The sequence below is a fragment of the Entamoeba invadens genome, assembly GCF_000330505.1.
Source record: "Entamoeba invadens IP1 unplaced genomic scaffold scaff_1105074724541, whole genome shotgun sequence".
NCBI lineage: Eukaryota > Evosea > Mastigamoebida > Endamoebidae > Entamoeba > Entamoeba invadens.
In genome coordinates, this window is record NW_004440115.1 from 1 (window position 1) to 11,686 (window position 11,686).

The 11,686-nt window shown below is 31.4% G+C and overlaps 6 protein-coding genes across 6 annotated transcripts; 3 read left to right on the top strand and 3 right to left on the bottom strand.

Moving 5' to 3' along the window:
- Positions 1-3,751: 3,751 nt before the first annotated feature.
- On the top strand, positions 3,752-4,495 carry EIN_325950 (hypothetical protein; the record flags this gene model as incomplete). The annotated part of the gene is made up of 1 exon (XM_004254267.1): positions 3,752-4,495. One exon carries the CDS (start codon positions 3,752-3,754, stop codon positions 4,493-4,495), a length of 744 nt encoding a protein of 247 aa, XP_004254315.1.
- Positions 4,496-4,512: 17 nt separating this feature from the next.
- Positions 4,513-5,079, bottom strand: EIN_325960 (DNA repair and recombination protein rad52, putative; the record flags this gene model as incomplete). The annotated part of the gene is made up of 1 exon (XM_004254268.1): positions 4,513-5,079. The coding sequence occupies one exon, from the start codon at positions 5,077-5,079 to the stop codon at positions 4,513-4,515; it is 567 nt and encodes a 188-aa protein (XP_004254316.1).
- Positions 5,080-5,457: 378 nt separating this feature from the next.
- EIN_325970 (hypothetical protein) lies at positions 5,458-6,768 on the bottom strand (the record flags this gene model as incomplete). The annotated part of the gene is made up of 1 exon (XM_004254269.1): positions 5,458-6,768. One exon carries the CDS (start codon positions 6,766-6,768, stop codon positions 5,458-5,460), a length of 1,311 nt encoding a protein of 436 aa, XP_004254317.1.
- A 2,382-nt stretch (positions 6,769-9,150) lies between these two features.
- On the top strand, positions 9,151-9,471 carry EIN_325980 (hypothetical protein; the record flags this gene model as incomplete). Its single annotated transcript, XM_004254270.1, has 1 exon — positions 9,151-9,471. One exon carries the CDS (start codon positions 9,151-9,153, stop codon positions 9,469-9,471), a length of 321 nt encoding a protein of 106 aa, XP_004254318.1.
- Positions 9,472-9,579: 108 nt separating this feature from the next.
- On the top strand, positions 9,580-10,008 carry EIN_325990 (hypothetical protein; the record flags this gene model as incomplete). Its single annotated transcript, XM_004254271.1, has 1 exon — positions 9,580-10,008. One exon carries the CDS (start codon positions 9,580-9,582, stop codon positions 10,006-10,008), a length of 429 nt encoding a protein of 142 aa, XP_004254319.1.
- Positions 10,009-10,035: 27 nt separating this feature from the next.
- EIN_326000 (hypothetical protein) lies at positions 10,036-10,986 on the bottom strand (the record flags this gene model as incomplete). The annotated part of the gene is made up of 1 exon (XM_004254272.1): positions 10,036-10,986. One exon carries the CDS (start codon positions 10,984-10,986, stop codon positions 10,036-10,038), a length of 951 nt encoding a protein of 316 aa, XP_004254320.1.
- Positions 10,987-11,686: the final 700 nt, after the last annotated feature.

Here is an 11,686-nt window from a genome sequence, read left to right on the forward strand (position 1 = left end):
ATAAGTATTATTATTAAGAAGGTTTCGTGGTGTAGTTGGTTATCACATCAGTTTTACGTACTGAGGGTCCCCGGTTCAATCCCGGGCGGAACCACTTTTTAATTCATATTATTCTTCTTTACATTCTCATAATGTGTTTTTTATTACAAAAAATATAAAACGCTCAACAAATGACTTAAAAGTATAAAATATAAAAACAGCGGAGGGAAGTTTCGATCAACCGACCTGCAAGTTATGAGCCTGCCGCGCTACCACTGCGCCACCCCGCTTTCACATATATAATATTTCAATGATTTTAGGTGATAGCTTTAATTATAATACTATTTTTGTTATTTTTATAAACATCAAGACTATAATAAAACAAAAAGTTCCATCGCCGGGAATTGAACCCGGGGCGCAAACGTGAGAGGCTTGCATGTTACCAACTACACCACAATGGATACATATTACTTTTATTTTATGCCTTTAAGATTCTACAAATTAATAATATCATAAAACTTAAATATTTTAAAAAATTTAGTAATCATTAATACCGGTTTTTAATAAAGTTATTTATTATTAATATTTAACTATATCTATAAAATATATAATTATTCTAAATTTTATTGTCATAAGTAAAAAAATAAAAGGAACTCTCCAACGGGGATTCGAACCCCGGTCTTTCACGTGACAGGCGAAGATACTAACCAGCTATACTATTGGAGACTTCTATTATATTGATTATTTTAATGTTACAATATTTTCTAACTTTATATTTTTAATATTTTAAATTAATACATGTTATAAAATGTATAGAAACCCTATTAATTTACAAATTGTAAATTTTAATAATATATTTCTTATTTATTATACCTTATTATTTTTTTAGATGATAATTTTTTAGTTTAATTAATATAACTTTTTATTTCATTTAGTACAAAACAAATAAAAACTAAAGATCTTAAAAATAAACCGACTGGCATAATAACTAAATGAACAAGTAATGTTCAATTGGGCTTGTGGCGCAATGGAAACGCATCAGACTACGAATCTGGGGATTGCAGGTTCGATCCCTGCCAAGCTCGTCTTTTTGTCCTTTTTATGTGTACTTCTATTATATAAAAAATATAAATATTTGTAATTTTACAAAAAATAAAAAGGTAGATTACCTGACGTTCCCATCTGTGTGAACATAATGGTACTAAACAGGCTCTAAGCATCTTTACTTCCGTGTTCAGATGGGAACGGGTGTATCCTACTTGATATGAACCTACCGAAAGTAAAAACTTATTAGACTACACTATTCAACTACATTTTTATAAACATCAAGACTATAATAAAACAAAAAATTCCATCGCCGGGAATCGAACCCGGGGCGCAAACGTGAAAGGCTTGCATGTTACCAACTACACCACAATGGACAATTAATAGATGTCTTATATATTTTTTAATAACCTAACTATATATTAAATATATTAATATATTTTTTTGTTTTTTTATTTATATTTATTTTTTTAACAAACTTGATATATTTTTTATTATTATTAATAGTTCACGCTTAAAAAATAAAACCTAGTATATATTAAATACATGGATATTTTATTTTGATTTTAAACGATAAAACATATGAAAATATTATAAAGGCTTTGTTATAAAATTTACAGATCGTTTTATGCAAATATTTTTAATAATAACAACCGACATTATATATTACTACATAACTATTCTCATTAAAATATTTCGTGTTTAATATTGATATATTGACAACAGGTATATTTATATATTTATTTTTATTAATTATATAAGAACAATTTGAACAAATAATAATGTTTATTGGGTCTATGTAAGAACCGATTAGCACAATTAAATTATTCTGTTTTTTAAATCATATTATTGTGTATGTGCAACAATGGTCTTGTGAATTTTAATAAAAACGTATAACTTAGTTATCTGAATATATAAGTAATTTAATTGTATAAAATATGAATTAATAAAGGTATTAATTAAATATATATATAATCAATATCATATTTACATTTAACATCAAAATTATAATAAACATGTACAAAAATATATATTATAATATTTCTCGAAGATGAATTTTTTGCTTTATTAATAATTTAAAGATCTGCATTAATTTATGGATAAAGTTTTATTCTAAAAATATCATTCCATGAAATTATTTTTTTAAACGATTAATTGTTGTCGTTATATAAATTCAGATTTTATACAGAACTCATTATTTATAATACTTTATTGTATTATTTTATTTTCATATTTATATTATAAATTATACAATTTATTCCGAGTTGTAAATATATATTTGTTAACAATAATAAAAAAACGAATTTGTTATACATTGACTAATTAAATTAAAAAGAATTTAATAATATAATAAAATATAAGGTTATTTTCAAAAAGTAAAAAGCAAGTTCAAACAAAACATAAGTATTATTATTAAGAAGGTTTCGTGGTGTAGTTGGTTATCACATCAGTTTTACGTACTGAGGGTCCCCGGTTCAAACCCGGGTGGAATAATCTTTTATACACTTTATTATTAACCATGATGTATGCTAATTTTTTTTTTCTTTTTAGTGTTAATATATTGATACAATTTTATGTATTTTTTAATACTATGAATAATTATTTTTTTAACTCGAAATAAAACCCTATGAATAAACATGAAAAATTAAATAAACAACTTATTTTTAATTTTTGAGATGAATTTTTGAATATTACTTTAATTATATAAAAATTTAATGTTACCATTACTAGTGGTTATTTTTTATTAGTATTTATAATATAAATGTATAAAATTTAAATAATGTTTTTTCAGATGATGATATGTTTTCATTTGTAAAATATAATCTTATGGTTAAATTATTTTCATAATATTGGTTATATTCAACGCCTTATATATTTGATAAAATAATATTTCTATTTTTACTACTAGTTTATAACATAAAAATTATAACGTTACTTTCACATTAAATTAGACTTACACATATCTATGATTAAATTTTTGATTTTTATTTTTCTCTTTCAGATTTATTTGATGTTGTAAACTTTAATATCATACAACCTTTAATTATTATAAAATTAATAGCGTTCATAGATACTGTGAAAATTAAATTTTTAAATATGTTATTTTAATTCTCATATTATTTTTCTTTGTATATTATTGTTTGTCGCATTCAATATTCAGAACTAAAACTTTAATGTAATTATTATAATATATATTATATTATATTAATCCTGTTTTTAAAATTTTAATTTTGAGTTAAAATGTAAATGATTATTATAATACAATTTTATTTTATTATATATTAATTTTTATTTAATACTATTTTAATATTATTTTTTTGTAAAAAATTAAAAAGGTAGATCACCTTCCGTTCCGCATCAAACCCATTCACAACGCGTGCAAACTCTTCCTCGTTGATGGTGAATTCCTTGTAAATCATATAATACGTGTCTCCTTTACGTATTGTATGACCAAGATAATAAATGAACAGGTTCTTTACATTTTTCAACCGCAGCGACCTTAGTTCGGAAAGCTTTACGATTGTGAATGAGAAGCGATCCACAAACGATAACATTTCTCGTTGTTTTCGAATCATTTGGATGCATGCCTGATAGTATACTCCGCCGTCTATAAATACCGCCAAGTTATCTGTAATTTCAGTTGTATCGCCCATGGAGATTATGCTTATGAATGGCAAGTTTTAGCATCGAGGGGGAAAATAGGTCACGTGCAGAACTTGAAAAGCAAATGTCTGTTTTTGACGAAATAGTAACCATGTTCTTTGGAAAAGAGTACAGAGAGTACAGTATTAGAGACGTAGTTTTCTACATGTTCGAAAGAGATTCGACAAGATTTCTCATGTGTACGCTTTCATTTCACCTAACTAATATCAGCGGAATGGAAATTGTAAAGAAGGGGAGAGGTACGTACAGGATCAATAGCGAATGTAGCTCCGAGGATTTTGATTTCTCAAATAGAGAGGCACTGTACAACGCATGCATGAGTGTCTTAAATGATAAAAAGAATGGGACAAAAGAAGTGAAAAGGGTATCACAACATCGATTGTTCATTCCCAAGTTAGAGTCGAAATTGAAATTAATGACTGATTCGGAGAGGAATAGTATTGATCAATCGTTTGATGATTTCCCACATAAACGTATAGTTTTTGAAACTAACAGAAGAAAGATTGCGGTTCCAACACCAAGAAATGTTTCATGTCAAAAAATGGAGATTATAGACCCAGAAATTATGGACGTAATCAATTCAATGGATAGTAATCATCCGATTATTATAAAAGACACGGAGAAATTTGATAGTAATCCTAATGTCGTTAAAGAAAGCGCTGACGTTAAAGAGGTTTTGAAAGAAGTCTTAAACATGGAAGAGATAACTGCTGAACCTAAGGATAGAAATGTAGCAGATGTAAACGTGGAAGAAGAATGTCCAAAATACGACAGCGAAGACTTGATCAACGAATATATAAATTCATGATCTCTTTAACAGAATTATTACTTGAAACTTTGATTAATCTTTTCTTCGATTACCTTTTTTGAATTTTCAACTTCGGAAACGATTTCCGTGTAATTGACTGGTTGTATGATAATTCTTTTGTTTGTACTATTTGGTGAGATGTTTCTTGTATAATTCACATCATATAATGAATTTCCTAGTAAATTGCCAAACAATCGAAGTGCTCTTTTTCGTGCGTCAGTCACGGATTCCTTAGCTGCTATCTCAAGTGGGTTGTTCTTAAGTGCAGAAGAACCAAATCCAATATCTTCGTGGTAGCATCCATTCTTCAAAGTGATACGGACAATTGACAGTACACACCCTGTATTCTGTGGGATGAATTGTTTTACCTCATCGGACCACCCGTCATACCCAAACACGGCGTTTGCAATCTCTATTGCGCGAAACCCTTCGAGATATTTCATGCTATTACCGCCTGCTCCTTGTCGAGCACATACCAACTGTTGTGGAGTCTTTTCCATTAGAATCGAATCGATGTCTTTATTGTTTTCAAAGCCGCGGGTCCCAAAAGGGGACAATGTTATTTCTCTTTTTTCCCTATCCATATACAATTTAAAGATAAGAAAGATTCAATTCACGTAAATTCCACCATCGAGTTTCTTCTGGATCTCCCATGATGGGTCTCTTCTGAAATCGTTGATTGTGTCTACAATCTCACGGATCTTCTTTGCAAGTTTTATCTTCTGCTCGATGTAATCTTGATCTGAAATGCTTTGACAGAGTGTTTTGTAGATCAAGATGTATTCCGAAAACAGTTCCTTCAAGATATGTTCGTACTGCAGGTGAGTCGAGTATGTTCCAATGTTCACATCAAGAATGGAATTCTCGTTTACACCTTTGATACTCATTGTTATCTATTTTTTAAGTTCTTTTGCGGGAGTATATTTCCAAAGAAAGAAAGTAAACAAGTAAAAAGGATTCGATTAGATGTATTGCTGGGAGTATCCTGTTTGGATGAACCCCATGTCTTCTTGTGGTGGCACTTCAACCTCCATCTCGTTGCTCTGGTGGACTTCCTCCATCTGTTGGACTGGCCTAATTGGAATAGGAACTTGAGTGACAACCTGTTTTTTTCTTTCGGAAAAACATTTCTGAACGTTGTAATAACATGGAAACCCCGGGTTACTTTGCATGGATTGCTCCAATTCTTCTGAAGTGCAACCAAGAGCACTGGTAAAGAGATAATCTTCGTCCATCAATTCATTACCATTGACATTTTCGTACAATAATTCTTTATAAGATGGTACATCATAAGTTGATGGGTTTCTGAGTTTTTCAAAATCTACTTGTGGGTATACCATGCAGTTCTTTTCAAGCCATGCCAAATCCCCAAAATCGTACACAAAATTCTTGAATGCATTGGGATTGAAGATCAGAACCAATGGGCACGGATATATCGTCTTTGTGTCTCTTAGAACACGAAGTTCAAATGAGTCACACCCCATCAAGTTTTTCACAGCTTCTGCTTTCATCGACCCAAGTGTGAGGTCATCAAACACCCTTAGTAGATATTTTGATTCACGGCGATAATACGTGAAATTTGCGTCTGCTTTCTGCATATCAACCACCTCTTCGAAATTCCGACTCAGCTCTGGCAACTTAAGGTATTTCAGCATTACACTCTTCCCTATCTGGCTGTCTCCAATTAAAATAAGATTGTTACCACGCTCTCTTACCTGTCCGTAGCTTTCACGTATCCACTGTTTGAAGACATTTACAAATTCGCAGTTTTTTAGACTCATCTTTGATGCTTTTCTAATTCTATCATATTCCGGAAAGGGACCTCTCTTTGGCATCAGCGACTCTACAATTCCCATCATTTCAACACATTTAACGGGTCCAATATTCATCTGCACAAGTTCTCTAGCCTTCTTGAGCGTCTTTTCTTTTGAAGCACGGTCAATTAACACATTAGTTCGGATTCTCTCTTCAGTAAAGAAGTTTGCAACAAATCCAAGTGCTCCCGTCCCAGAAACAAAATTACTCATGTATATTGCCCGATTGATCAATATCTCTTCAATATCCTTGATCTCTTCAAATAAATCTACCTTGTATGCAATCCCCCTGAATGTACCACTATTAATCTTTGGAATCCCGTGTATTTTCTTCCAATACACGATGAACAGCACGTTGATCCGACTTATCTTGAATGTTCTGTTTCCAATATCATAAAAATCTTCAACTTTGACACCGGCCTCAAGGTGGTCGTCGTGGTCTGTTATATACCAAGCCATGTTTTCTGGTATGCTTCTTGGGAAATAAATACTTTTAATCAAAGCAGTAATGTAATTTGCATCGGGAATTCTGTTAAAATTAAGAAACCCCACAACAACATTTCTTTTTAACCTCTGCTTTATACCAACTTTATCATTCTTTACTTGTGATACATCAACATTTTTTCTTGTTCCCCTTTCACTGTTGTTTCCCCTTTCTCCTCTGCTGCTCATTGGCAATTGAGATACGAGATCGGAATAAGTAGTACTTGAACTGCGAAATGCCCGAGATCGACGCCAGTGTGATGATTTTCAAAATGGAGTGATTCTAGTACACGTTAATTAATTGAATCATACTTATAGCATTTGAGAATGAGTTTAATTTTTTATCAAGTGTTTGATTGGTTGTTTTGAATGAGCGTAGTGTTTGATTGGTTATTTTTTGATGAAAAAGTGTAAGAGATTAGAATCATTCTAGTAGTTTATAGTAAATAAGCTATACTTGTAGTTAATGTAGAATATTCGCAACTAAAAGGAATGCATCTGATTGGTTGATCTTAGAAAGATAACTCTATTGTGATGATTGTATTCCTCAACTTTATGCAACTATAGTAGTTATTAGTAAAGAAACTAAAGTATTTGAATGATTCTATTGGATAAGAAACTGGATTTGATTTTGCTAAAACATTAGTTAATTGATCTATTATAATAATCTATATCTTTCCCCAATGGCTAAATACATACAATTTGTCACATAGTGTATATTACAATTAAAAGGTACTCATAATTGGGAAACTGTCCTAACATTAGGGAAAACACACCATGTCTCACAGTGTCTCATAAGGATTTCTTTACTGTTTTCCCGAAATCTGCCTCATTGTGCAATCAAATCAATAATAACAATTCCATTGGCGACAAAATGTTATAGTTTACATCTGGCAAATACCTTTTTTCCCTAAAATTTAAAATGCCTATAAAATATCGGGATTTTCTCTTATCTTTAATATGGTTTCCCTTGTGAGACATTATGAGACAGTGTGTATTTCTCTTAATACGAGGATATTTTCCCGTTATATACCACGGCATTTACTTGTTATTTGTTATAGGATAGATTGACAGTTGAAACCCATTGCCATTTATAAATAGTCGCTCATCTGATTGGCCATTCGATTCGTTCAAATATTACAAAATATTATATTAAATGGGATTCGTTTTAAAAAACAAGTTCAACACAAAACTATACTTTTTAATTTTTGTATGGTACATAAATGGTAAAACGAGAATAAATCTAGATCAATGGTTGAATATACTATATTTCGGATGATATAGTTCAGTGTTGGTATGTAGAATGTATTTTGTCTCACAAAGATTTTGCTTGTTACTTCCACTATCCAATCGGGATTCTTTCCTATCATTAGGTAAATCGTCGCACGTCTCACAGTGTCTCATAAGGATTTTGCTTTGTTTTTGCTCTAGATATCGGGATTCTTTCCTATCATTAGGTAACTATCTCTTTCCTCTATAATTTCGTTACAACCCCGATATAATCCTCCATGAAAATCGAAATAAACAAATGATTTTGTATACTGTGTTATATTGTTTTGATAGTAAATCAGTAGTAAGAACAAAAATACTAGAATATATAAAAATATAATTAACTACTATAAAAATGATATTAAAAACATTGAAAATAGTATTTAAATAGTACTTGAATCATTGAAAATATACAGTACTTGAATCATTGAAAATGTTCAAGATAAGATATGGCAAATACCATCATTTCCCTAACATTTTTTTTCTGGTACAATTTAGGGATTTGAACCCAAATTTCCTTCAAATTCCCTTATGAGACGTTATTGGATTTTTTTTATTTCTTGTAATATTAGGTTTTTTCCCCGAAACATTCCACGGCATTTGCTTGTTATTTATTGTAAGACATATTGATGGTTTAATTCCCAATACCACTTATTAATAAAACCAAATTTGATTGGTAATTTCATTTATTCAAAATGTTATTTAAAATGGTATTCACTTTCAAAAATGGGGCAATTTAAAAAAATGAATAATTGTTGGGTAATATACACTTAACAAAATGGGATTTGTTCCCAAACAACACCCACTTCTTGAATTTCCTGTATCAATCCCTTCATTTTTCAAAAAACAAACAACAAAACGAATAACAAAATACTCGATATAGTACATTTTTCAGTAGTATCCCCACGGCACAAACCTAACACTTCTTGTGGACACTTTTCACGGACAAATACCAATCGGGATATTTATAGGCGCATCCAAAATGGAACAGCAAACAATTCATGAAGTATAAAGTACTATATTTTCAAGGTTGAAAGAAGTGAAAGTAGCAACTTAAACGATCCCACAATCTCGAAAATCAGTCGCATCATGAGCATCAACAAAGGGAGCAATGGGAAATCACCACTTGACGATTACGAAGAAGGAGATACAATAATTGTGAGGTGCGATAATAAACCGGATGCATTGGAGTACATGTATTACGACGAAATCCTGAGTAAGCTCTTTAAACAGTACAATGAAATAAGAGACGTTGCAGAACAAGATCGTATGAAAAGTGAAAAATCGTTCAAACTGGAAGAAAACATAGAACTTGCACACAAATTGAAAGAAATCATTGGTGTGATTAGTGAATTCAGTAAATCGGTCGGATGGAATATGTATAGTATAATTTCAACAGACTTCAATTGATTGTTCCATTCCATTCTTTGTTGTTTTGCAGTTCAGGTGCAATTAGAAATCTGTTTAAAAGGATAATTTCTTATTATTATTATTGTTCAACTCAATTATCTTTCTTTTATGTCTAAAGAAGAATACCCGATGATGTCTGATGTCGACAAAATTGTGGATAAAGTTCTTTGTCTAAAACGGAAATACATTGGAGAAATCGGAGGAAATCGGTGTGTTCTTGACCACACGGAAATCATGTTCATTAATGCTACAAAGGAAATGTGCGACATACTTGTATTATTCTACAAACGAAAGGATGTGAATCCGTTTGATATAATACAATTTTCACATTATGTTCACAAATTGTTAGCACTGTGTATTGGATGTAACGAGAAGAAAGAAATCTTTGATATCGTCGATTTCATGCTCATCATAACAAAGATGATTGAAAACTACGTTTCATTAAAACGGAAATTGATTGAAAAACAGGTTTCAGACCACTTGTTACGATCTGCAGATGATATTTCAACAATAGAAGAGGGATATTATTTCAATTGATTCTTAACCTAAACGAATTTGATTCACTTAAATCGTAATAAGGTCTTCAGTTTTCATGATGTTGAACTGATTCATTGAAAAGTGGACTTTAGATCCTTTGATCTCAACAAAGATGTCATCACATGCATAAATAGCTTTCTCTGGCTCAAAAACTACAGTACATGGATATTTCACTTCAATTGGCTTTCCCCTTGTTTTGGATGATACGACAATCCCATCTTGTAATAATCCCATGTTGCAAAAACTTGTTATCAAAATTGTCTCACCCAAAGAGAACTTATCCATGTCGTAAGTCGTTTGAGTCCCATTCTCTAAAATTGGTTGTATTGGATATTCAACAGTTATCCATTGACAAATACTATTGACATTGATCATTGTTTGGGAGTAAATAGTCTTTGTCAATTCAACCTTTTCGTCCTTTAAGTCAAGTGGACAATTTGCATCTACATTGAATAATGAGCTTCTTGTAAATGAAACCGTATCGAAGTTTGTTTCAAAAAACCCATTACAAAGCGTCATTTTTCTGAAAGCCATGTTTCGTTCGGAAACTGTTACAAAGGACAGGATTGGATGCCAGTCACTTGTTGTTCCGGGATTCATCTCATAAACAGTAGCTGTTTTCTCATTCTGTTTGCTTGTGATCACAAAGAAGTGTACGTTCCCAGTTGTGGAATATGTTTTTGTCCCGTTTCTTTTGTCTTCTGCAAAGATGCATAATTCCGGGACAATAAATCCGTATTGGACTCCCCTGCACTCAAAGTGAAATGTCAGGATTCCATCTTTTTCGATCTGTGTTTCGATCTCGTCGTCATCAAATTTTCCCATTTTCTCTTTTCGAGAATAGCAGATCTTCTTCTGTGCGAGGTCGTCATTCATGTTCTGCTTGTAGTACTCGATTTCCTCTGCAACGTCGACAACGGAGTCTGCACTTAAGACTTCCTTTGGCTTTATGATTCCTGCTCTTTTGACTCGTCTCATTGATTAAAAAGATCAGATGAAAATGAAAAATGAAAAATCAGTTACACGATTGGGATTTGTTGGAATCGTTGGATTGTTATTTCCTTGTCTTCATTACAATTTAATTCTGAAACCATTGTGAAGTATTTGATGTGAAGCTGTGCTTTCTTGTTTATGAGGTCCTTTGCTTCATTCTGGAGATGCAAGTCTGCTATCTTACGGTCGATATCTTTCATCTTGCTGATGATTTCGTTGTAACTGCTTCGCAATGTTTCTATTGCATCGGGTGATTTTTGGTCTTTCTTAGGCTTCTTTTCAATAATATCCTTTCGTACAATTGGTCTTGCAAGTCTTCTAATCATTGTTTTTTTAGTTTTGCCAAAAAATATACAAAACAAATTTATTTTTCCCCGTGTATTACTATTTCCTTATCATGATATACAAATGCCATGTGTTCGATCAGATCAAGCAGGAAAAGACAAGGAACAATGTTACTGTATTTAATCCGATTAATTTTGATTTCCAAGAGAATATCTTCCTTAGTACAAGTGCCAAACTTATCGAGGATTCCATTTATATCCTCCCAAGCATAATTTGGGAGAAGTAAGTATTTTGACCATTCCAGATAGTAATTCATAGTATTTTCAAAAGAAGAGTACTCTTGTTGTGAAATGCTCATTGATCAACAAGATCATAGATAGTGCATTGAATTTTAAGATTG